General features: G+C 40.7%; 1 protein-coding gene across 1 annotated transcript in view; it reads left to right on the top strand.

Moving 5' to 3' along the window:
• EPB41L2 (erythrocyte membrane protein band 4.1 like 2) overlaps nt 1-27,728 on the top strand; it is a 271,001-nt gene that overhangs the window by 200,625 nt on the left and 42,648 nt on the right. The window contains 6 exon segments of the mRNA XM_030556298.1: nt 2,326-2,401; nt 5,951-6,169; nt 8,213-8,300; nt 10,982-11,134; nt 12,121-12,218; nt 23,874-24,046. Of these exon segments, the coding sequence (XP_030412158.1) occupies nt 2,326-2,401; nt 5,951-6,169; nt 8,213-8,300; nt 10,982-11,134; nt 12,121-12,218; nt 23,874-24,046 (807 nt within the window).

Raw genomic sequence — 27,728 nt, 5'->3', positions numbered from 1 at the left:
ATGGTTACGCAAGTGCCAGTGGATCACTGGGGATACTTCACTGACATCAGTGTTGGCTAGTCAGGGAAGGTGCCTGACACTAACATGTTTAAGAACACAGGACTGTTCAAAAGGCTGCAAGCAGGGACTTTCTTTCCTGACTGGTGGATTTACCATTGGCAATGCCAAAATGCCAGTAGTGATCCTGGGAGACCCAGCCTACCCCTTACTCTATGGCTCATGAAGCAGAACATTGGCAACCTTAACAGCACCAAGGAACGATTCAACCCTACTGTTTCGGCAGGTGCAGTGTGGCAGTTGAATGTGCTTTTAGTCATTTGAAGGAGTGGTGATGTTGACTCACAAGACAGGATCTCAGTGAGAAAAATATCCTAGTGATTATAGCTGCCTGCAGTGTCCTGCATAGTATCTATGAAGCAAAGGGAGAAAAGTTGCCTCTGGGTGGAGGGTAAAGGTGGAATATCTATCTGCTGAGTTTGAACAGCCTGATACAAGGGTTATCAGTGGAGCTCAACCAGGACCTGTGTGGCTCAGGAAGGCTTTGTAAGAGCATTTTAACAGTGAGCCATAGTAACATGTTGTGGTGTGCTATGGTCTACCTGACCCTGCAGTTTGGGGGCCTATTAGGAATTGTGTGGTGCTTGGTGCAAATTTTATGTATAGAACACTGACAATGTATCTATTAATTTTGTGGTGCTTGCTATACAATTATGACACTATTTGTAAAAGATCCTATGAGTTGTGTCAGAGTGTTCAATAACAACTAAGTAGGTGCCTTCAGTACCACCAGGCATTCAGCAGCATATGTTGGAAACTAATAAAGATGAATTATTTTCCAGACAATATTGTTTTATTGAGTAATGAAAACACTTCAAAAAAATTCTGTACAAGTTACAAACAAAAACATTAAGAACTTAATAAATTCCTGGATCAGAGCTGAATGAAGAGGGTGTGACATTAATGTCTACTTACGTCTTCCAACATGATATGTTACCTTTGTTTTGTCAGCCTAAGTGTTATCTTATCTGTACTCATTCACTACATAATTATAAATCATTAAAACTATAGCTATCAAAGTGCTTAATCTCTCTAGTTATAATTACTCATTTTATATTTCAACGTTAGAAGTCAGTATATGAGGGAGAGTTATGGGAAACATGATTCTTTAATGTCAACATTTCCTACCTTCTTTAAACGGTTTTTTTCACTCGAAGTCCAGTTTTATTTGTGAGTCATTACAAAGCAACTTTGTTAGAATTTTTCCTGTGAATGCGTTTAGAGTGGTGGCTCGATTCTATGGTCTTAATAGTTGCTTTTAATGATACCCCAACTATGTCCACTGAAGGTAGGATGAAGTAATAGGTTTAATCTGCAGCAAGGGAGATTTAAATGAGATGTTAGGGAAAGCTTTCTAACTGCAAGGATAGTTAAGCATTGGAATAGAGTTCTAGGCGAGCTTGTGAAATCCCCATAATTGGCGGGTTTTCAGAGGAGGTTGGAGAAACACTTGCCAGGGCTGGTCTAGGTTTACTTCATCCTATTTCAGCACAGGGGGTTAGACATGCTGACCTTTCAAGGGCCCTTCCAACCTTACATGTCTATGATTCTAATATAGAAGAAACTGTAATGTGTATGTGGTTTTATATATTTAATGAGAGCAGCCATTTGTTGGGCTACAGTATTTGCCAGCAAAGAACGTGCTTTACAGCTGCACTATTTCTACTTCATGCTTTAGTGTATGCATCACAAACTTCAGTTCTTTCAGTTTTTCTTCCCCATGAATGATTCTACAGTCTCTCAAATTAAAAGGAATTTGTTTTATGAGCTCCTCTCAACAGGGGAGAGAGACCCTAGAAGAAGCTAGAAAACATTGGTTATATTACTTCACAAACAATGCAAAAAAAGTTGCTCAGGGTTAAAACCCTCTAAAATGTTTTTGAACAAAAGATACCTTTAAAGCTGCTAAATCAAATTATTATGGTTGCCTGAGAACTCAAACCTCTAAATACTTTTATAGATGTTTTCATAATCTATGATAAAAAAAACATTGTAACAAATTCTTCAGAAAGTAAATAAATTATCTTAACCTGTTGGTCTGATCTTTCAGTTTACAAGTGTAACTATCTGGCATTGAAGAGGATCCACTCTTGTTAACTTTCTGTCTATTTATCATATAATTTCTAAATTTCTTACATTTTAAATTTGACTTTTATTGATGTGACTAGCATTTCAGGAATTAAGACCTTTCACAAGTGTTTTAAATCTTTGTTTTCGTTGCTTGTTAAAGTTCTTGTGGAGTAATAATCAGCCATTTCCCATTTGTAGGTTTACCCTGGCTATTCACCTTTAATGTGAAGTTTTATCCTCCTGATCCTTCACAGTTGACTGAAGACATTACCAGGTATGCATATTTTAATATAAACCTTGATAATCAGTGTTTTTTATATTGTACATTCTGCAAGTCAACAACTTTACTTGCTTCCTGTGTTTTGAATTCACACTGCAGATTTTCTCTCCTCCGCAACTCCCTCCCTCCCTCATAGATTAAGGGAACAGAGAGGCCCTAGGTGTGGGAGGAAACTGGGGTACTTACCCTGAGCACAGATTTCAGGATGGCCTTGGAAGTTTAAATATTCTGTCTGCTGCCACAGCACAGTTTGACTATACGGTGCAGTGCTGCTGCTTTTTGTAGCCAGCAGGAAGTGAGTAGGAGTTGCAGACTTTGCATGATGACATCACACAGCTTTTCTTGCCCCCAGTTCACAGCATGAGCAGTCCTGAGCTGGGGTGAGACCTGGGACTCAGTGGATCTGATAAGTCCTCCAAGGGAGCTCCCAAATGAGAGGGGGAAAGCTACTTGAAATGGAGGGAGGGGCTAATGAAGGGGTCCAGAAGGAAGAGAGAGAAAGTAAAAACTATAGCAAGAGACCAGAGGATGAGGATAGAGGTGGGATAAAGTGAAGCAGCATGGTAGCAGGGAGGAGACCAGAAAAGAGAAGGAACCTCTTACGGGTCAGGGGTGTGGAGCCAGTGGATGTTGAGAGGCTACCTCTATGTTTGGATGTAAGCAGTTGGGTAACTTGTATTGATATGAGTACTAAGCTCAAATATGTTAAGGTGCTTTATTTGCTAACTTTATATTAAACATAAACTGAATTGCTGAGAAAATATTTTCATAGATATGTAACCCTTCTGCTGCTCTGAGTTGTCAGCAACAAGGGCCAGGTTCAGTATCTAGGGGTTACGTTTCAATAACACAATGCAAAACCGGCTCAAGGCCCCAGCCAGTGACCTGGGACAATTACATACCACCCCCCGGGGGCCTCTAGGAGGCAATACTTCCCCTCTCGCAAGCACGGAGTCAGTGTAGCAAAATCCTTTTAATAAAGGAGGGAAACAGTGCAGCATTACATTGAGAAAATACCACAAACAGGATTCATAACACAAACCATGAGTGTCCTTTTCCCCTCAGGGTCTTGAGTCTAGCAACCCCAAAATCACCCAAAAGCCCAACAAACTAAAAGTCTCTGTCCCTGGTCAGTGCAGCCCCAGAGTTCAAAAGTTTATCTGCAGAGTTTTACACGTCCCCCAGCCTGGGAGGGAAAGGGGGTCTCACTAGGTGTTAAGGGGCACCTTACATGGTCCAAGGCCTACTGCCCCGCCTCTCTGTGGGGTTCTGCTGCAGCCTTCACCACGAACTGCACCGCTCTACCAGCCGCTCCACTCCTCCAGCCATCCCATGAGCCGCTCCAGCCATCCACACCAACTGCTCAGCTCCGTTCCACTCCTCTGTTCCACTCGCTTTTCTGTGGGCTGCTCCAACTGTCCCACAAACTGCTCCACTCTACCAGCTGCTTAGCAATATATCTTCAGGCTCCCCCACTAGTTAACACACAGCACTCCGTGATCTCAGCTCAGTAATTTTAGCTCTTTAGTGACTTCAGTTCTTAGTGATTTCTGCTTCTAGTAGGGGAGCCCCAGTGCTGGTGCACCATTGGCACAGAATGAATTCAGCACAGCAGCCTATAACTAGACTCTTAATGGAATCAAAATTAGCTGTGCTATTCAACAGTGGAGAGAGGAGGTGGTGCAATTGGTGTTCCAGGCCCTGAAAAGGGGCCCATACCATCAGGTACAAATCTGTCCCCAATCTCTCTATTCACTGGGTTTTGGAACCTATGTCCCTTGTCTAGTGAGTGCTAATTAGTTGATGGTGAGTCTCTCTGTCATAAAACAGTTCCACTGGCCTTGATTCACATAATCTGGGTAACAACACTTTATTCTTCCTGCCCCAATAACAGAGAAACTGGGGATCCCACAGCAGCCAAAGTCACCATTTGGGCAGCTGTGGGCTCATGCTAGGCGGGGTGGGTGTGCCTATGCGCACAAGACCAGCCCCTGAAGTTCTTTTCCACACTCGCCACAGTTCACCACCAGATGTCAGGTAAGAGCTCATCCTGACTGCTTACAGATAGGTATTAGAGATGGTAACAAATAGATAAACTAAGATAGTACAACAGAATTATTATCCTTTATTGTTTCTTTATGATAGCACCCACTATGTGCTACATGCTTTTCAGACAACCAAGGAGGAAGAATCTGATAACAGAGAAAAGTAGAAAGAGTTTAAAGAAAATGGGAAATTTTTTTTTCCTCAAGAGTTGTCTCGGTTTACTGTTGCAACATTAACATTGTAATTTGCTTAAGTGTTTTGAGGGGGATACAGAAATAGTCCAGATAATTTATTTTTTGTTAAATACAGTATGTAGCAAACACAGACTGTATGACAATGGTGTATATAAAGGATTTATTGGTACTTGTTTAAAATTATTTAACTCACCAGTTAGTAGCTTCCCCATTTATGAGAAAAATGACCACTCCAAACATATGACATACAAAACAAACTACATATACAGTCTATAATTGTCTCTCATTCCACATGTAGTAGTATAGCTAATTGTATTTGTGATTTTAGATTAATTGAACACTAGCTTTAGTTGTCCACGCTGACTATAAAACTATTTTCAGGAAATTAAGTTGGGCTTTTAGATTGTTCAATTGATGTAAATAGTGTTATCCTTGATTATCTTTGAAATTTTCTAAATCCCCAATACTATGAGCTTCACTATGAATTCAAAATAAACTAGTAAAAAATAAAACGTACTTTTGTTTAGTATGTCATGTAAGATTACTTTGTGTGTGCATGGCATGAGGCTTTATGGACAAGAGTTGCAAGGTACAAGATAAATGTAATTACTCACATGGGTATGATTTGCGTGAGGGATGCAAGTGTTCACTGTTTGATATAGTATGCATTCCTATGTTGTATGGCATGACTGGCTGGATTACATGGTGCAAAAAAAATTAGATATATTACTGAAGTTTTAAAACCAAACCCTAGATTTCAAGGAAAAATATCATCCATTTAAAAATGGATGGTACTTAGGGTGATCAGACAGTAAGTGTGAAAAATTGGGATGGAAGTGGGAGGTTATAGGAGCCTATATGAGAGAGACCCAAAAATCGGGACTGTCCCTACAAAATCTGGACATCTGGTCACCCTAATTGTACCAAGCCTGAAAATGAACATGACAGAGTTGGTAAGCAAGTTTTATTATGTAAAGCTTGACACACACTGCTTATTTGTACTGGGAACCAGAATATTTCTAATTCAACTGATTTATGAAAGATATATTGATTCTCATATTAAAACTGTAACTCCAAATCCTTTGTTTTTAGTTGACAAAATCTATCAGAAATGGAACTTTGTGTAATGCTTCTATCAGTGCATTTGGTTTTTAAAAACAGACTATTGGAACTACATGTTTGGACAGATTTTACTCAGCTTTGTGTGTGTGTGTGTGTGTGTGTGTGTGTGTGTGTGCGCTCTCACAAATATCCTGCAGGAATATTTCTGCTTACCATAAGTAACTTTTTTTCCTTTTTGCAGATATTTCCTGTGCCTGCAGCTTCGTCAGGATATTGCTTCTGGCCGACTGCCATGTTCTTTTGTGACTCATGCCCTCCTTGGTTCATATACTCTGCAGGCCGAGCTAGGCGACTATGATTCAGAGGAGCACAATAACCATTACATTAGCGAATTCCAATTTGCACCCAATCAGACAAAAGAGATGGAGGACAAAGTAGTAGAACTGCACAAAACACACAGGTGTGTCAGACCTGGTGGGAATAAAATGTTGGTATGGTCTTGGTTACATCTGTCATTTCTCTTGATCTTAAAGATATGTATAAAATTGTGTTAGACTGAAGAAGTTTAGCACTACTATGAAAGTCTTACATACTTATATAGCTACAACATTTTTCTTATATGCATTTAAATGTAACTTGTCTTTAGTTTGACTTTCTTTTCATCTTTTTTTCCCCCTTCTGTTTATTAAAGCCCCTTAGTAGGCCTTCCATCAAAAAAATCAATTATGGATGGCTTCTTGCTTTAGCCAGTAAAAATAGCAGCAAACATTTCAGCTGGGAAAGGTTTGAAACTATATTTCATGATATGGGCTTTTTTACTTACTTTTTTAAGAATGATTGTCTGATTTTTTCATTCAGAGATGTTTTGAATAATATGAAGAAAACATTCAGAATCTGAAATTTTTCATTTAAATTAGCTACAATTATTCAGTCTCTAAGCTAGCTACCTTTGGTTTATTAAAAATACATTTGTCATCGGATTATGAGGAGCTATTTTTTGACTGATGTGCAGAAAGAATTAAAGTCCGAAAGTCTCATTACATTAAAAATATAAGTACATTGGCAATTGCTTTCAGTCAGCAAAATAGATCATACGTTTCTTTGTATTGCCTATAGGCCAGAGCCCAGTGCCCTGAACTATATGCTCTTAGTAGTGTTCTTTTTTACATTAAATAAACCATGGTCACTGTTTTAGTTTTGTTAATAGGAATAATTATTCTTGTTCCCCTCATACTGACGGAAGGATGGTCGTCTTTTGTTAGATAAATGCTGTGAACGTAGAGTTTAAGCTCCTTGGGGCAGGAATAGTCTTTGTTCCGTTTGTACAGCATCTCGCACAATGGGGTCCTGGTCCATGATTAGGCATTACCAGAATAATAATAATGAATGAATGAAGTCCTGAGCTATATTGGGAGCAAAAACCCCACTGTCTTCAGTGGGGCCACAATTTGGGAACATATTGCTCTCTCGATACTGTACAGTTAATAGCAAAGTGTGTAGTTTAAGTCAGAAAAGGTTAACCTTTCTATGTTGAACATTTGAGAAAATAAATGTATCTTATTTACTGATCTTGGCAGAATGCCAGTGAAATTCTGAAATTCATACCTCAGCGAAGTTGGGGGGAGGATAGATTCCTACCTTTGGTGGTGGTACTGTTTGACCTGGACACGGTTTAATGCAAGGATGGCTTACCAGGGAAGCAAAGCATTTTAAATGTCTATAGATCTGTCCTGGCAACTGAAAAAGATCAATATATTTAAATGAAAGACTAGAATATGGACTATTCCAGAATGCAGTAAAAATTATATAGCTCCTGTAAAGCACTGAGATCCTTGATAGTCATGCTCATGACTTTCTCTTTTCCTGATAAGTTAGTGAATTTAGGAAAGTTAAGTTAAGATAAGTTAGTGTGTTTAGGAAAGTGGTATGTATTTTTTAAAAGCTCCTTATAATTGAAAACAAAACCATGCTAGCCACAGCCCTTCTGTCAGGGCAGTTGGGGAGAACATCTACACCAGTGTCACAGAGAGGGCTGAGAAAACTCAGCAGATAACTGTTTAACATGATCCAAAGTGACTTTTCAATCTTATAACTTCATAAAAAATACTGATTGAGTTATATTGAGTCATGGAAGAGATCCTTGATTCTGTTTGTGGGAGAGGAGGTGAGGGAAAACTGGAAGCCAGTTCTTTGAAGTGGAAAAAGTGTGGTTTTTTTTTTTTTTTTTTGGTGGGGGAGGGAATGTTTGAATAGGTTATAATTAAAATTGTGTTGCAGCACTAAAGATAGTAAATGCTATTAAGAATATAATATACCATGAATGAAAATATACATACCTACGACTTTGGGGAGAAAAATACAGAAAAGTGCAAAAGTACTCATGATTTAGACTCCTCTAATCTGAAATATTTAACATACCCTAAATGTAACTGTTTTCACTAGGTTTTACTATACTGATATTTATTTTTGACAGTAAACTGAAGGCATCTTTTAATTTTTCTAGGGGCTTGACTCCAGCACAGGCAGATTCTCATTTCTTAGAAAACGCAAAGAGGCTTTCCATGTATGGAGTGGACTTGCATCATGCCAAGGTATTGAACTATTTTTTTCTGAAAAATACTTGCCATTACCGAGCACAATAAACATGGACCACTCAACCTGAAGATATATGTACATGTAAGGATACGTAAATGCAAGTCTTTCATCTGCTATGCTATCTGACAGTCATATTAATTGTTCAGTTTACAGGCATAGGGACTGTGAGAGTTTATCTTCAGTCTAGGATTATTTAGCCTATGTGGCTCCATACTTACAGATTGAGAAAAATATTCTTTATTCTTAGGAGCAACTAAGTTTGTTTTAAATGTCAAATGTTTATCCCATTGATAGGCTTGGAGAGGCAAAGTGGAGCCTAAAATGTGTCTTTAGTGTGTTTTGTTTTTTTTTTATACCAGCGAAAGTTAAGTACAGATTTTTAATCTAGATGGTTGGAAATGAACTTCCATTTTTACTGATATTTTAATTTTTGAAAAGTAAACAAACATTAATATAATCCAATTTTAAAAAATCAATGTTCTCAGAAAATCAGTAGGAACATTCATTTAATGGACTCAGAATGCTGAATTAATCCAATATTTAAAAAGAGAAGCTAAAGTCAGATATAGATATAGGTGTGTGTGTGTGTGTGTGTGTGTGTGTGTGTGTGTGTGTGTGTGTGTGTGTGTGTGTGTGTGTGTGTGTGTGTGTGTGTGTGTGTGAGAGAGAAAATACTAGAGAAACCTTCTGCTTTATTCAGTGGAACTTGGAAAGGTAGTTGGGTCTTGTAAAAAGTTTTTGTAATTTTATTAATGGCCTTTCCCAGTTGCTCTTGGAAACAATTGATGTAGGTACACTAGTCTTTACTGGAGATGTATGGTAAATACATCTGCAACCTTATTTCCACCACTAGTAGAAGTTCATGATGCCAGCTCGCTCTTGTCTTGAATGACTTTAAGAATTTTCATTCTTTCAGTGGCTCTAATGCTTGCAGTTACTCCACAACGATTTCTCATGGCAAGTAAAAGCTCTGACAAGAACTCTATTTTCTGAAATCAGTTTTCAGCCCTTAGAATTCTGCCAATCAATCTAGAATTTAGTGACACCTGGATGTGAGCACTTCCTATTATTGCTAGTTGGTTGGGAGGATGTTGGTATTTGTGCTATAATGTGGGAAAGTCTCTTCTCAAGACTTGCATTACATCCAATTCCTATCAGTAAGCATTTGCTTCTGTAAACTGACAAACTGAGATCAGACATTGTCATTGGGCCAAAATGATTAAAATGCTATTTGCCAGCACCTTGATTGAAGTGGCTAAGCTGACATTGTCAGCCAAATATCCACTTCCTTCTCCATCTTAATTGAAGTAATAGTTATATATAACTGCACAATGTGATATAACCAACCTGCTCTATTTTTCATAAAATCTATGTTTGCAAGGCCTTTCATTTTTTCTTCTCCCTTTTAATGCTTGCTGAAACATTTGCTAACATCCATCACATTTCTACTGCTGTCAAGGTTTTTTCCCCACTTTGAGCTTTAGGATTTAAGAAGTGGGGACCGGCATGATCACTTTTAAGCTTAATTACTAGCTTAAATTTGGTACGCTGCCACCAGCCAGAAGTCTGTGTCTGGCACACTTCTGTTCCCTCAAAACCTTCCCTGGGGAACCCAAGACCCAACCCCCTTGGGTCTTAAAACAAGGAGAAATTAACCATCCGCCTCCTTTTCCCCCCAGACTCTCCCCTCCCTGGGTTGCCTTGAGAGGCTTACACAGATCCAAACTCCTTGGATCTTAAAACAAAGAGGAATTAACCATCCCCCCTTTTTTTCTCCCCACCAGTCCCTGGTGAGTTTAGACTCAATCCCTTGGATTCTAAAACAAGGAAAAATCAATCTGGTTCTTAAAAAGAAAGCTTTTAATTAAAGAAAGAAAAGGTAAAATTTATCTTTGTAAAATCAGGATGGAAAATGCTTTACGGGTACTCAGATTCATATACACTAGAGGGAATTCCCCCCCCCCCCCAACCCCCAGCCTGAGATTCAAAGTTACAGCAAACAGAGGTAAAAATCCTTCCAACAAAAAGAGACATTTACAAGTTAAGAAAGCAAACATAAGACTAATCTGCCTTGCCTGGCTATTACTTACTATTTTGAAACATGAAAGACTGATTCAGAAAGATTGGAGAACCTGGAATGATATCCCGTTCCTCTCAGTCCCAAGAGCGAACAACGAACCAAACAAAAAGCACAAACAAAGACTTCCCTCCACCAAGTTTTGAAAGTGTCTTGTCCCCCTATTGATCCTCTGGTCATGTGTCAGCCAGGTTTACTGAGCTTCTTAACCGTTTACAGGTAAAAGAGACATTAACCCTTAACCATCTGTTTATGACAGCTGCTGATCAGTTTCTAATCTATTTTTTTACATGCCCCCCATCACCACCATTTTGGTGTGTTTTCTAAATTTGTAGCATGTACACATAGATGTGTCTTGTCACTGCGGACTGCACTGATGAATGTCAAACCATTGCAGGAGTCCCAACCTTGTTTCTAAGGTTAATAAAAGCAGATTTTTTCCTACTGTTGTGTACTTTTTCTTTGCAACACCATTTGGCATTACTGTAATTTCAACATGAAACCAGTGTAATCGACATGCCTCCTCCCAAGTGTATTAACATAGTTAACGCCATGAAATATCATTATTTACATTTTGTCTAAAATTCTTATTTGCGGTAGGATTCAGAAGGTGTGGACATCATGCTTGGTGTATGCGCTAATGGGCTTCTTATTTACAAGGATAGACTCAGAATCAACCGTTTTGCTTGGCCCAAAATTTTGAAAATCTCTTATAAACGCAGTAACTTCTACATCAAAGTCAGGCCAGCAGAGGTAAGTAGGGCTTTTATTCATTTCTTGCAGTTCTGTTCATAAACAGCTTGTGATGTTTTATAGAAAATAGTGATCAACCATTCTGCTGCTGTTCAAGGGTGAAAGCTAAAGTTCAGCCCACCAGCAAGATAATGTTTTCCAAACTTCCCCAGGTGTTCTGACAGAGTTCAAATGTGAGATTTATATCAGCAGCTGTTTGGGAATAAGGGATCTCTGAATCCTCTTCATAGATGACCAGTTATACCAAATACTTACATGTGGCATTCTAATTAATGAATTCTCATCAACTAGCTAGCTCCTTTTATTTACTTACTTGAAGTCAATTAAAAATATAAGTAGCTTTTACATGAAATGCTGTGAACTGTAGCCATGCTAATGGAGATTGTTATATTTCAATAGATGATGTGATTAATACAAAATCATAATTTGAAAAAATCTCTTTCCCTCTTTGTCTTGTGATTCTTAGACATGGATGTATTGTCCATCCATGTTTACATCTTGAACTTACATTTACATAACATTTTTGGCTTAGAAATTATGACAAACTTAATATGCTGTGTAGCTTGAAAACTGCCTAGTACAGTGTTTAGTGGATTATGGGGAGAAAGCGTGCATGGCTTCCGCTACAATTCTCAGCACAATTGGCTTTTTGCAGTATGTATGTGTATATATAATATATATTTTTAATTCTGGGCAATTGTGGGCAGCTAGTCATGAAACTTGCAAAGAAAACTAAGGCACTATTGGTTTTCCCAAAGAAGAGCCATTAGTAAGTACTGATAGGAAGTGATGATGTGATTATTAGCCTGCATGAGTAGTCCACCCGGTGCAATTATATTAGAAGTATGGAAATTTTGAGACATTCTGAGTCTCAAGAAAGGAGAATTAGTGCTTGTTGCAGTAATGGCAATGTCTGAACTCACTCAGCCTGCTAAGCTAGCCAGCTTTCAGGAAATGTGTTAATTTATTTTGTGGCTCCTTTCCAGCTGGAACAGTTTGAAAGCACCATTGGGTTCAAATTGCCAAACCATCGGGCTGCTAAAAGGTTATGGAAGGTTTGTGTGGAGCACCATACTTTCTACAGGTAAATATTCAGTCTTATCCCCCTTCTTCTAAAAGTCAAAACTATTTTTATTTTTCTCAGGAAATTGTGTGTGGGAGACTATATTTTGTCCACTTGTTTTGCATCCAGTTCTAACTCCCATTGAAACGTTAAAGATATACATAGATCACTGATCCTAGACTATTAATTTTTAATATCTTGGATAAAAGGTTAATTAAATTCAACTTTATAGGTCAATTCCGACTTGACCATCCAGATCTGTGTGAGTTAGAGTGTAGCTTTCTAAGATTTCAGTTTGTGCAGCAGCTGAACACCTAAGAAGACACCAGAACTTGCAAGAACCAAGCCACTGCCTTTTTAAGCATCAGGTCCCCTTATCACTGGGCACTATATGCAGTAGTAGTTGAGACCACATGCTGCCATCTTTTCAGTGTGTACTGGCTAAAGACTTCTCTAGTTACTGGGGCAGGGACTTGAACTTGGGGGTCTCTTGACCTATGTGAGTGCCCCAACTAGCAGGCTATAGAGTAATTCTCACGCCCTTTCCTTGCCCAATGATTATCAGTTGTCATTCATAATGGCAATTCTTAGTCATTAGAGCAGGGAATGAGAGTGAAAATGGCTCTATAGGTGCTACTTGGAGCACACACCTATGATGTCGGAGGCCCAGGTTCAAGCCCCAGCTCCAGTTACTATTTATTAAAAAGTAGAACAGCCACAATAGGAGAGAATGAGAATATCCCATAGCCCGGTAGCTAGGCCATTCTCCTGCAATTTAGGAGACCGATTTTCAAATCCCTTTTCCTCATGAGGCAGAAGGGGGAGTTGAAACTTGGTCTCCCATATCCTGGGTGAGTACCCAAATCATTGGGTCAAAGGTGACTGGAGGGAGAGCCTCCTCCCCCGTTCCTGCTTCTTTTCATGATTCTTTTCCTTAGCGTTCGCAGAAATGCCCAAAATTGAAATAAAGTTTCAAGTTCAGTCAAAACAAAATATTTCATCTTGACCCAGAGCAAAAAAAAAAAAAAATTACTTTTTTTGATTTTTCAAGGATTTTTTTTGAAAAATTTTCTCTTCAGTTTGATCTGAAAATACCTTTTTCAATTTTTCAGAATTGCCAATAAACCAAAAAATCTATTTTTCCAGCTCTAGTTTGCATGCTAGTTATATACCCAACTACAACTATATTAAGAATATAACCACTGCATTTCCCATGGGAATATATGCACCTGCTAATTGTATTGAGATAGCTTGTTTGCCCTCCCAGACTTTCAAGGAATGCTTTATTTTCAAATTTACTGTCAAATTTCTCCTGAAAAGAAGAAATCTTCCTGTACATGATTAAATTATATACTTGCATTTACACTGTAGCAGCCCAGAATCTAAGTAAAAGGACAGCCTGTATTTTTGTGCAGTGTTTGTCATGAGGAGTGAACAAGTTGTCCTTGTTAAATGCTTTCTTCAGAAAAAAATATACCCCAACATTTCACTGTGCAGTGTTTCAGAAAATAAACCTTTTCCCAAATAAATTTAAGTTGAGAGAGATTGCAGTTGTTGTTTAGCCTCCTATTAGTAGCTCTCGAACAAACATGTTCCTCTAATATTTTTCAGCTCCTTCTACCTTTTGGAATATTTGAAAGTGGATAATGTGAGACTAGTCCAAATTGACAGTGTACACTCTCATAAGCCTTGCAGTGAACGTAAAAGCAGTTAAATAATATAGCCATCTCGCTAGACAGCTTTTTGTGGCAGATGTATATTTTCTAATGGGAGCGAAGTGGTTATAGTGGATCACAAATTAACTATGAGTCAACAATGTAATACTGTTGTGAAAAAAGCAAGCATAATTCTGGAATGTATTATCAGGAGTGTTGTGAGCAAGACACGAGACGTAATTATTCTAGTCTACTCAGTGCTAATAAGGCCTCAAATGGAGTACTGTGTCCAGTTCTGGGCACCATACGTTGGGAAAGACGTGGACAAATTGAAGAAAGTCCAGAGGAGAACAGTAAAAATTATTAAAAGTCAAATATGATTTATGAAGAAAGATTGAAAAAAACTGAGTTTGTTTAGTCTGGAGAAGACTGAGTGGGGAACATAATGATATTCAAGTACGCAGAAGGTTGTTATAAAGAGAAGAGTGATGAATTGTGCTCCTTATCCACTCAGGACAGGATAAGAAATAATGGACTTAAATTGCAACAAAGGAAATTTAGGTTAGACATTAGGAAAAACCTTTTAACAATAAGTATAGTTAAGCACTGGAACATATTACTTAGAGAAGTTGTGGAATGTCCCTCATTGGAGGTTATTAAGAAGAGGTTAGACAAATACTTGTCTAGATAGTCCTGCCTCATTGCAGGGAAGTGGAGTAGATGACATATCAAGGTCTCTTCCAGTTCTAAATTTCTATGATTCTAATATTTGTGTAGCTTTAGCCAATTATATTAATTGGCAGTAGAAACTGGAATTGCCCTTCTCAGCCATACCTCCTCCTAGTTTTTATTTTTAAAGAAAATCATGCTTTGCCATTTGCGCTGTTAAGTTTAGAAAGTGAATCACTAAATACATAATTTAGAAAACATTCCGTTTTGAAAGTAGTTCATAGTGTGTCACACCTGATGCACTGTCTCAAGAAATTTAACATTGGACACTATAAACCTCACAAGCATATAAAGCATGGAAGGTTTTCTAATTAATAAAAATGCATTGTCAATATGCGATATGTGATTTTTCTCAAACTGAACATGAAGGTAACAAAATCTAATCATTGGTGAGTGCAATCTATGACCAAGAGTGACATGCAGCACAGGCCTCTCTGCTGCATTGCTGGGATAAATCGGTGTTCTTGAAATGATTCATACCATTGAAATAGTTAGTTTGAAATGTGCTTGATAATTTATATTTTGTCATTATTAAATTAGAATCTAGTCCAAAATAGGAAAGAATTCGTCATCTATAGTAGCTGATCAGTTTAGATTTTTAAGAGGTAATTTGCAACTGTAAATGTTTTCAGTGGCATTTTATATTTATCAGGAAATCTTTCCACAGAAATAGCACAGAATTCAATTGGATTTCATTCCAGCCAGAAATAGATTTTTCTAGTCAGGAATGGTGGTATAACAAGTACCAAGCTTCAGATACTCTCACCATCATGTACTTCCACTGATGTCATCAGGTAGAAAATCCTCAATCTCTCATCAAGATTTTAAAATAATAAAATAAACAAATCCAGATCTGTTTTCTCTCATTGAATGCCAGAAATAAACAGTATCACAACTGTTACCGCCCAAAAATTTTTAATGTTTTTTTTCCTTGCTCCTGCCATGTGTTCTGTGCATACTGCATGAATTCACACATACAATTCAACTTCCAGGTTTAAGGAAAACTCTTTTCATAAGGTTAGTAATTCCTCATAGATAACTGAAGACCTGTGTTAACGTAAGCTTTGTACATTGGATGTTATCCCTCTTAGTTTAAAAGATGACTTACCAAACTTTATACATACACTATTAAATATGAAAACAAGCCAGTTTGTGCCCTTTTACAATACTTATGGAAGTTCAAACTGTATAGAATTCTAGTTACATTTCCAGTAAGTAACAATCCACTTAAGAGCTGCTGTCAAACTGGGTATTTACTCTGTTCTTCACAGGTGGTCTGAGTCTTCAGCTTTGAACCATACCATATACAGAAAGATTGTGTGTATACCCATGTATAAATTATCACATATAGTACTTGTGGTGTTGTGTTTGAAATTTTCATTTTTTTAGTGTCTTCCCAGAACTACTTGCACTAATGTAACCATAGCTTTGTCAGTTATTACATGTAATTAAGCTTGAAATATAAAATATCCTTTAAAATACCCTTAATCAGTAAGTAATTAGTTCTCTTGTTTTTTCCTTATTAAAGGATTAAAAGTTTATCTCAGCAGGATAGAGGATAAAAAGGCAGTTAATGCTATAGCCTTGCCAACATTGGAAAACAAAGAACAGTAACAACCCTGGAAATATATTCTCTGCCTTTTTTCTCCTCATTCCAAAATACATACTTTAGGAAACACTATATTGTCAATGAGAATTTACAGAAATTATTGAGGCAGGATTGTGGTTTAAGGCTGTCCTCACAATCAAAGAAGGAAAACTCAAGATTGTTAGTAGTTCTGCTGTATAAGCATCCTAAAATAGGAGGGTGTGCAAATTTAACCTTTCATCAAGATGGTCACCATTTTTGCCTACTTATCTGAGGAAGGAATCTTTGCAATCGTAATTTGAAGATCTTAAAAATATATTTTGAACTTAGATGCTTCCTGAGGAATTTGCAGAATCTACAGGGAATGCTCAGATGCTTTATCTAAATGCACAGAGGACTTCTAAAGGTTTCAAATATTGCTGTAGGGGAGTCTCTAAAAGGGACCAGATTAGAAATGGCAGCAGTAAGAGCCTTTGTAGATAAATGTGGATTCTGTGCTGCAAGATTCAGGAATTAATAGGCTCTCCAGTTTTTGTGACAGCATTGTTTTTCTGAATTCAGGTTATCCCAAACTTATTACAATATGGACAACAGCTTAGTAGAGGAGATTGTCCACAAGGAAATTTCTTTTCTCATTAGTCCTTGCATAATAGTCATATGGCATCTAAAGCAGTTGCTTTCATGAGAAAATATTAAGCAACATACTTGTATAATTTTCAGCTGTCTATAATGCATAAATATTTTGTTTTTTTTAAAAAGTCACATGATCTACTTCTTCTCTTTATCTCCCTCTCCAATTTTTTTTTCTTTTTCTTTTTTGAATTCCCTGTTGCATTTATGATCTGTCACAGCATTCTTTGCCTATGCCTAGGTATCTGGTCCTGTCATCCCCCTGCTTCTCTGGACATTCCTTCCTTGCTGTGCCACCAGTTCCAGTCCTATTGGTGATCAACTCCTGTTTCTTCTCTTCTAATATGTGATAGTGACAACTAAGCTGGCTGCTCCTCATTTCCAACTACTTCTACAAGTAATAGATCTCTCTCTTTCGCAATAAAGAGCCTGGATATCAAAAGAAGTAGTTAGAAACAAAGAGACTCAGCATCACATGACCAGCCAGTTCTTCTTCAAGAGATGTGCCTGTGGGTGCTCCACTCTAGGTGTTGGTGCGCCCCTGCGCCTTTGATCGGAGATTTCTGCAGCAGTACTTGTACCGGCTATGCATGCTTAGAGCCTGGCCCCCGCTCTGAGTATACCTCTAGTGAGCATGCGCGGCCAGTTCCCCCAGTTCCTTCTCTATCGTCCCCGGCTTGAGACGGAGCTCAGCAGACTCCTTAAAGAATTTCTTTCCTCATCTTAAAATAACTTGTAGTTACAGTTTCTTGTTTGTTAGTTGGTGTTACTTACCCTTTGTCTACTGTTAAAAAAAATTGTTCTGTCAGCCGCTTCAGATATGCCTGGCTCCACAGGCTTTAAGCGCTGCTCCTGTAAGGATGCTATCCCTCTCTCCGATGGACATTCACGGTGCATAAAATGTTTGGGGGAGACCCATATTCCCCAAAAATATGCTCACTGCACTAAACTAAGCTCCAGAGCGAGGAAGGACAGGGAGCTAAAACTTAAACTTATTCTACTTCAAAACTCCCTAGGGTCTGCCTCAGACCCTGGCGCGGACTCTGCCTCCGCTCACCGACACAGCTCTCCCACTTCTAAAAAGCAGAAGAAAGCAGCAAAACGAGGGTACCTTCTGTCAGATTCAAAAGAAGCCCTTAGACACAAACCTTCTCCAGTCAGATCCACAGTCTCCTTACCGGTGCTCCCCCGCCTGAGCACTTTCGACGAGTCGGGCTCCTCCGGCACCGCGTTAAACTCGCTTGTGGTTTCGGTGGCAGCACGAAGCTCCAGTGCCACGGCGACAGGCTTTCAGTTGCCTGCCTCGATTATGGCACCTATCAGCACCGCGATGAACGCAGTGCCGACATATCAGGACCTCCCTGAGGCACCACAGCCTGCTATTAGTAGCGCAGCACCAACTCCAGCACTGGCATTAACAGCGCTACTTGGCACGGAGCCAAAACTAAGAACTCCGGTGCAAGCCTGGGTTCCCTCACAGCAATTCTATCAGCCTTCACCTTCAGCTGCCTCAGTGCTGCCGTTTACCCAGTCAAGTGACCTCTTAGTGTCACCTACGCTGCAATCGCCCTTCCTTAAAGACTGCTTCTCCCTTACGAATGATTCAGGGTCCGAACAGCCTTCCTCCAGTGAGGAGGAGTCTGAACTACAGGGTGATGTTTCAGTGCAATCAGAATTCCATCCTCGGAGTCCTGTCACCCGCGGGCACAGGAAAATTGTCTCAGACTATCCTCGAGACCCGGCCTCCTGGTGCGTTAACCCCTGGATGGCACCACCTATGCCTTTTCCACTACCATGGCAGTATTGGGCCCCCTGGGCACCTCTCCCTTGGCAGCACACCCGCTATTCCAATCCGACGAGATGCGAACTTCCAAATGATATGACTCACTTGGCGGCACCCTCCCATTCTCAGAATCAATTAACTCCTGCTCCTGACCTAGTACTAACTAACTGAAGTACCAACTGAAGCAATGCCTGAAGAAGCTTTACTTCCCTCCCCTCTACCGTCCTCAGACGATTTTTCGAAATTCCAGGATCTCTTTAATAGGGTTGCCAGCGTGCTTAGAATCAATCTAGAGGAAGTACCGGACCAACAACATGAGTTAACGGGCATCCTGCAACCCTCTTCTTCATACAGACTGGAATTACCAATCAAAACAGCCCTTCTGGAACCTGCTAAATCCATCTGGCAGGCTCCAGCCACAAGCCAGCCTACCTGCAAACAAGCGGACCATAAATACTTCATTCCCTCTAAGGGCTCTGAATTCCTTTTCTCACATCCTGTGCCAAACTCGCTGGTAGTGGACGCAGCCAATCAAAGGAACAAACAGTATTTCTGCCATACCCCAGCCAACAAGGAAGGCAAACGCTTAGACCTGCTGGGTTGCAAAGTGTATGCCTCTTCAACCTTACCATTTTGAATTGCGAGTTATGCCACAATTCTGGCAAAGTACAACCAAAGAAACTATAACAAGTTCATGGACTTTCTTCTGGTCTGGAATGTGTTCAATAAACAACAGTTTACAGCTTTAGTTTCTGAGGGCCACATCATATCACGCATGGCTCTTCAAGCAGCTCTGGATGCAGCCAATACCGCAGCAAGATCCACCGCTACGGCAGTGGTCATGCGCCAAGGTTCATGGCTCTCCTCTTCCCTCTTTCCTCGCAAGGTTCAGAGCACCATAGAGGATCTCCCTTTTGATGGTGATAAACTCTTTGCTTCCACCATGAATGAGGTGCTCCACTCAATGAAGGACTCAAGGGCAACTCTTCGATCCTTAGGCATCCAAACCCCTACAACCAGAAGGCGACAGTACAGATATCAACCTTACCACCGTCCACGCTACCCCCCATATACTCAGCATTTCCCAAGATCTCAGGATCAACAACAGCAACACCAACGCCAGAGATCCAGATACCAGCAGCGTCACCCCAATTCTTCTGGGATGCCCCAACTTCCTCCAACTAATAAGCAGATTTGAACCTTTAGTTGAGGGTCTCGTAAACATCATCATTCCAACTTCAGCGTATGCACTGCCTACAACTATCTTTGGACACCTCCTACAGCCATTTTTGCACCAATGGCAGAATATTACCACCAACAAGTGGGTTCTAGAGGTTATCACATCTGGGTATTCTATCCCCTTCCTCTCCTTACCTCCCTCCCTTCCACCCACCCACCTTCCCTGTCCCTCTGCAGGGACACCTCCCATGAGCTACACCTCCAGCAAGAAGTACATCATCTCCTTCACCTGGGGGCTATCGAACTTGTGCCCGAATGCCACAAGGAGAAAGGATTCTACTCCCATTATTTCTTAACAGAAAAGAAAACTGGAGGATGGTGACCGATCCTCGACTTCAGGAGGCTCAACAAATTTGTCAAAAAGCAAAAGTTCAAGATGGTTACTCTCACCACCATAATTCCAGCCCTGGAGCAGGACGGTTGGTTTTCAGCCCTCAATCTACAAGACGCCTACTTTCACATCACTATCCACCCGGCCCACAGACGTTTTCTTCATTTTACCCTCTGCTCAACGCATTTTCAATACAGAGTTCTACCATTCGGCCTTTCCACTGCCCCTCAAGTTTTCTCCAAGCTCCTGGCGGTAGTCACTGTCTACCTCAGGAAAAAAGGAGTCATAATATTCCCTTACCTCGACGATTGCCTCCTGAAGGCCTCCACGTTCGATGAGGCCCTCCGCTTCACACAACTCACCATCAATTGCTTCCAATTCCTGGGCCTGCAAATAAACAAAAGCAAATCCACATTAAGTCCTACCCAGCACCTGGAGTTTATAGGAGTGAGCCTCGACTCCACAACCGGACTGGCATCTCTACCACCTGACCAGTTCAATACCATAAAACTGCTGGCTACGAGACTTCGCAGCAGCCCCCAGGTCACTGCCTGAGACTGCCTCCAACTACTAGGGCACATGGCCTCATGCACCTTCGTGGTCCAGAACGCACGTCTCTACATGAGGTGCTTCCAAGCTTGGCTGGCCACGGTTTACAAACCAAACGTGCACTCACTAAACAAACACCTGGCCATACCCTACCAAGTCAAAGACTCTCTCATATGGTGGACAGTCCCTACAACCTCTGCTCTGGAGTCCCCTTCCTCCAGACCTCCCCAACTCTGATAATGGCAACTGATGCATCCCTCACAGGCTGGGGGGCACACATCTCTCACCAAACAGTCCATGGGCTATGGTCTCATTCCGAGACCTCCCTGCACATAAATGTTCTAGAACTTCGAGCTATACAGAATGCCTGCCTCTGCTTCTTTCCACTAATCAAGAATCAGCATGTACGCATAATGACAGACAACACTGCCTGCATTTCTACGTAAACAAACAAGGAGGGGCTCGTTCCCACTCTCTTTGCTCAGAGGCCATAAATCTCTGGAACTGGTGCCTTGCGAGCCACATCCGCATATCAGTTGCTTATCTCCCAGGGGTGATGAACACCACTGCCGACAAGTTACGCAGACGTTTCCCTTCAGAGCACGAATGGGAGATAGACGAGGGAATCATCTACAACATATTTCGCACTTGGGGTCACCCAACCATAGATCACTTTGCAACCGTGAAAAACACAAAATGCCTCAATTTTTGCTCCAGGGCGGGACTGGACAAACACTCCCTTGGAGACGCATTCACGATCCCATGGTACCAGAGACTTAGCTTATGCATTTCCCCCAATACCATTGCTCAACAGGGTCCTCATAAAGATACGAACGGATCTTGCCAGGGTGATTTTGATTGCACCTTCATGGCCGAGACAACCGTGGTTCCCTTTCCTCACCAGAATGTCAATTCGACTACTGATCTCCCTGCCTCTCATCCCAAACCTTTTATCACAGCAACACGGCCAGCTTCTTATCCCCAATCTATCCATGCTTCATCTCAAAGCCTGGTACCTGCATGGTTCTTCTAACGAGAACTAGACTGTTCCGACCAAGTTCAGAGGGTACTTCTACACAGCAGAACACAATCCACCCATACCACCTATCTCCGAAAGTGGAAACGATTCACAAAATGGTGTTCAACTAAACAACTGTCTCCTATCTTGGCACCTCTTCCCTGCATGCTCGACTATCTATTGGACATTAAGCAATCCGGCCTTTCCTTCAGCTCCATCAGAGTCCACTTCGCTGCCATCACAATCTTTCATGGTACAGTTGACAATACCTCGGTCTTCGCTCATCCCATCACCAAGCGTTTCCTGAAGGGACTCCAAACCTTATATCTAGACATTAAGCCACCTACCCCTCCATGGGATCTTCACCTAGTATTGTCCTGTTTAACTCATCAATCCTTTGAGCCCTTAGCCACCTGCTCCCTCTTGCACCTCTCGATGAAAACAACCTTTTTGGTGGAGATTACCTCTGCCAGACAGGCAGGCGAGATAGCAGCCCTTATGGCAGATCCACCATATACGCTCTTCTTCAAGGACAAAGTTACTCTACACCTACACCCAAAATTCCTTCCAAAAGTTCACACTTCATTTCACATCAATGACCGAATACATCTACCATCTTTCTTTCCGAAACCACATGCAAACTCCTTCGAAGCCACAATGCGCACACTTGATGTGCGCAGGGCCATATCCTTCTATTTGGACAGAACCAAACCCTTCAGAAACTCTCCTAGACTCTTTGTCTCTATCGCGAAGTGCTCAAAAGGCATGCCTATCTCTACCCAGAGACTTTCGAACTGGATCTCCGATTGCATACAACTCTGCTATCCGATAAAAAACGTTACACCTCCAGCATTGATCAGAACACATCCCACTAGATCTGTATCTACCTCTGTAGCCTTCTTACGTAAAGTACCATTGACTGACCTTTGTAGAGCAGCCACTTGGTCCTCCGAGCACACATTTGTTAAACACTATGCCCTTACTCAGGGCCCTCTCTCTGACATTCGCTTAGGCAGGGCAGTATTATCTACTGCATTCCTGCCAGATACGAAGTCCTCCTTGAGATACACTGCTTCGAAGTCACCTAGGGTGGAACACCCACAGGGACATCTCTCGAAGAAGAAGAGGTGGTTACTCACCTTGTGCAGTAACTGACGTTCTTCGAGATGAGTGTCCCTGTGGGTGCTCCACTATCCCCCCTCCTCGCCTCTACTTCGGAGTTGGGGTAGCCTCCGTTGTAGAGAAGGAACTGAGGGAACCGGCCGCGCATGCTCACTAAAGGTATACTCTGAGCGGGGGCCAGGCTCTGAGCATGCGTGGCCGGTACGCGTACTGCTGCAGAAATCTCCGATCAAAGGCGCACTGCCACCTAGAGTGGAGCACCCACAGGGACACTCATTTCGAAGAACGTCAGTTACTGCACAAGGTGAGTAACCTCCTCTTCTTCATAAACCACAGTTCTGGAACTGTCAGAGTTTGCAACATGAAAAATCTTAAAGTTGGTATAGGCACTGAATGCTAACGCTGTGGGCACCAAACAAATAATGTAAGATCTATATCAGTTGAGATACTTTGAGTAATTTTCCAGGGATTTAACATGTTATCATTTTTTGTATGTTGCTGGACCATTACTGGGTTTTTTCCCTCTGCCTTGCTCAAACAGAATTTTTAATCTTTTTCAGTTATCAGTATCTTAAATGAAAACACCAATCTTCTATTTTCTAGAACTTTGGTTGTTTAACAGAAGTTAATCGCATCTGGCTAGTGTCACTAATTTCTATTGCTGAAATACAGTAGAACCTTGCTAATTCTCAGTGATATCTGGCAGACCAATAGCAAATTTCTGAATATCATGATTAGCAATTAAAGTTAAAAAAAAATTAAAAATTCAGTGTAATCCTCTGCAAAATTTATTAAATTCAGCTATTTTGATACTTGTAGCTTAATTTTCTTTGTACTTTTTTTTGCAAGATAAGACCAACTTTACAAACTTTTAACAATCTTATATGCTATGTTTATCTAAAGCTTGAATTTTATCATTAAATAATTTTTCTTTCCAAATTAACTCATAATAGATGAGCAGTTATGAAGTGCTGCACTGAAGCATTTAATACAAGTAGAGAAATTACTTTTATTCTCATATTTGTTTTTTAGACTTGTATCACCAGAACAGCCTCCTAAGGCAAAGTTCCTGACCTTGGGTTCCAAGTTCCGCTACAGTGGCCGTACTCAAGCACAGACACGGCAGGCTAGCAACCTTATAGACAGACCAGCTCCATACTTTGAGCGCACCTCAAGCAAACGTGTATCCAGGAGTCTTGATGGGGGTAAGAGATTCTGATAAGGAGATATCATGTAGTACGTGATAGGCTCATTGCATCTTGCTGCTTTCTAAGTTCAGTTTATAACTGTAGAAAATACTAACATCTGCATGCCTAGAACATTAATAATCAGACTTTATGAAATTTGCAACTCAATTCTACAAATTCATGTGTGTGTTGACTGCTAACTATATTACACCTATTCCCAGGTGCTTTGTGAAAGCATTTTCTGCAGTTCCTAATGTGTTGCTGTTTTTGTGTTGTCTTTGGGGGGGAATAACTTTTTTAGCAGTGATACTGTCTCTGAGCTAACATTGTGAGCTGTAAATCTTTTTGAAAAAGCTTTGTAGAGGAAATACAAATTTTCCTAAGCCAGACCTTTCTTTAAAGGTTTACTACACACATTACAAGTAATTATAGTGGATATTTAAAAATAACATTGGTATGTCTACTTGCCCAATCTCTTAATGAAGAAATGTTAAGCATGAAATTAGACTGAAATACAGGACTTTTGGGAGCCAGCAGGGGAAATTGGAGGTCTAGATCTGGAGTTCCTTCTCAGGCCCACAAAAATCCACCAACATCCACTATATTAAGGCCACAGGTTTTTTGTCTCTGGGTGGTTCACTCTGTTCTTTAACATCCTAGTATCAAATTGACCTGTTTTTTAACCCCTCTCCCTCCCGGGATTCCCCACAAATCACAAAGAAACAGAGTATCTCTTTCAACCCTGTGCAGGGCAGCATGGCAGGACTCAAGGAGGAGGGCCTAGAAGGCCTGGATCAAGTCTACCAAATTTGAAAGCAGATATCCAAAGAACAGATCCTGCTCTAAGGAAATATCAAGGATATCTCTGAAATTAAAGCCGCGACTGCACCACAACAGCTGAATCTGCAGAAGCTATCCTCCAGCCCTGGGGAGGCAGAAACTAGAATCTCTACTTTAGAAGACAATATGGGCTCCGTTAGGATCATTAGAGACAAACAACGTCTGATCCAAAAGCTACATGATGAAATCAATGACCTGGAAGGCCAGTCCAGGAGATTTGAGAGTGGCTGGGTACCCTGAGGAAGTAGAAAAGGACAAGCCAGTAGAATTTTTGTCTAAGATACTTTCCTTATACCTTGATACAGACCTGGTCCTAGAAAGAGCCCGTTGCTCCCCAACCCTCAACTAATGCTAAGCCCTTCTAGCTTCTCTTCTCTGTCTAAACTCATGAATTCACCTAAATATACCTCACAGTGCCCATAGCCCTAAGTTTTGGGGAACACAGCATAAAATGTTTGCTGGGACACTTCCCCCTGTGAGTTCCTGTGGCTAATTTACTTACATGTGTGTCTTGGAACATAAAAGGAATTGGTCACGCTGTGAAAGGGAGAAAGGGTGTCTCACTTAGGAAACTTGAAAGCTGGTATTATATTTCTTCACGAAGCACACCTCATTGAGTCTGAGGCTGAAAAGCTTAAAGGCTGGATTGGTGATGGCATTTGTGGTAATTACTCAGCCAAGTCTAGGGGGATGGAACTGTCAATCCTGTTCCATAAAAAAGCTGAGTACACAAATCCTATCAACTGGCAAAGACATGGAGGGAAGATTTGTAACTTAAAGTTTGCATCTCCATTGTTACATATATTCTTGTAACCCCCAACAAAGATGATCCCTCTTTTTTCAATCAATTATTTTCGAGACTGACTGCCTTCCCCTGCACCCTCTCCCTGAAAATATGACTGTAGTACGGGACTTTAGTGTAGTGTAAAAAGCTTGTAGAAGGAAAAACACAATTTTCCTTTAAGACCAACAGCAGCCCTTCAGTTTTACAGTTGAACTTGTAAGACACTTTCAAGTCATATTTAAGGAACAGGTTAATATCCTACCTCTCTCACAAAAGAGCCAGGCAGACTGAGCTGACGAATGTAATGAAAAAGCCCAATGAGGCAGACCTCAGCTATGCTGATTCTCCCTCTTCAGATAAACTCCAATCTCTGATATGAAATTAATAAGTTGAATTTGCTTTGTTTAGATTAAAACATGTGTACTAGGAATTTATTACTGCATAGATTTTAATTCACTAAAAGCTAAAATCCCTTCAGTTTGCTCAAGTCAGGCCAGATACCAATAAAAAATGTGTTGATGAACAATTATCCAAATAAAAGCAGCAAAGAGTCCTATGGCACCTTATAGACTAACAGACGTACTGGAGCATGAGCTTTCGTGGGTGAATACCCACTTCATCGGATGTATGTAGTGGAAATTTCCAGGGGCAGGTATATATATGCAAGCAAGAATCAAGCTAGAGATAACGAGGTTAATTCGCTCAGGGAGGATGAGGCCCTCTTCTAGCAGTTGAGGAGTGAAAACCCAAGGAGGAGAAACTGCTTTTGTAGTTGGCTAGCCATTAAAAGTCTTTGTTTAATCCTGAGCTGATGGTGTCAAATTTGCAGATGAACTGGAGCTCAGCAGTTTCTCTTTGAAGTCTGGTCCTGAAGTTCAGGAGGTTTCTCCAGGGACTGGAGAACTCCTTCCCAGAAGTCAGATACCCTACACTGGCATGGGATCTCAACTTGGTGCTCAGATGCCATACAGGCCCCCTGCTCTTTGAACCTCTGGCTACCTGCTCCCTTCTATACTTGTCTATGAAAACAGCCTATCTTATCGCCTTTATTTCTGTTTGAAGAGTTGTAGAAATGGGGCTCTAATGGCACATACGCCCTTCAAAGTCTTTTTTTTAAGGATAAGGTCGTCTTGTGACCACATCCCAATTTCTTATCAAAGGTGTCCTTGGACTTCCACATAAATCAACCTATCCTTTTTCCAGTTTTCTTCCCTAAGTCACACCAAGATAAAGGAGATGCGACATTACATACACTTGATGTCAGGAGGGCATTATCCGTTTACCTAGACAGGACTAAGCCCTGTGGAAAATCTCCCAGCTTATTTCTCTCCATTGTGGACAGAACTAAGAGATCTCCAGTTTCCAAGCAAAGACACTCTAGATGGATATCTGACTGCATTAACTACTGATATCAGTCTCATGGTCTTCAACCTCCTTCTAGAGTATTAACTCATTCCATGAGATCCTTCTCTACTTCAGTAGTCTTTCTTAAAGATGTTCCCATCACAAAAATGTGTAGAACCATGACTTGGACCTCCATTCATACATTTTGTGAACTCTATGCACTTACTCACACCTCAGCTTCTGATGACATATTTGGCTCTACTCTACTATCCTCAATATTAGATTTAACTCTGAAGCCTCACCCCTCCGTAGAGAGTACTACTCAGTAGTCACCTGGATAGAAGCACCTATAGGATACTAATCGAAGAAGAGAAGGTTATTCACCCTGTGCAGTAACTGTGGTTTTTCGAGATGTCCCCCATGAGTGCTCCACTACCAATCCTCCTCCTGATTCAGAGTTCTTTACAGTGGAGCTCTGCAGTAGAGAAGGAATTGAGGGCAATTCGTATGCACAGCTCTGTATAGCCCCGGTGCTGGACAACAGGCTGCAGGAGGCATGTGCACAGCCGAACAGACACTGCTACCTAAAATCTCCGATCTGAGGTGCATGGGGTGCATGCGCACATAGAGTGGAGCATCCATAAGGACACCTAACATTCTCTTAGTTGTTGTTGTAAAGGCCCTAACGGTTGCCATGAATAGGCACAAGAATCTCCATCCTTTTCCATATCT

This window comes from Gopherus evgoodei, chromosome 3 (genome assembly GCF_007399415.2).
Source record: "Gopherus evgoodei ecotype Sinaloan lineage chromosome 3, rGopEvg1_v1.p, whole genome shotgun sequence".
NCBI classification, from domain to species: domain Eukaryota; kingdom Metazoa; phylum Chordata; order Testudines; family Testudinidae; genus Gopherus; species Gopherus evgoodei.
Note: the sequence above shows the minus strand (reverse complement) of the source record. Positions and strands in the feature narration are given on the sequence as shown.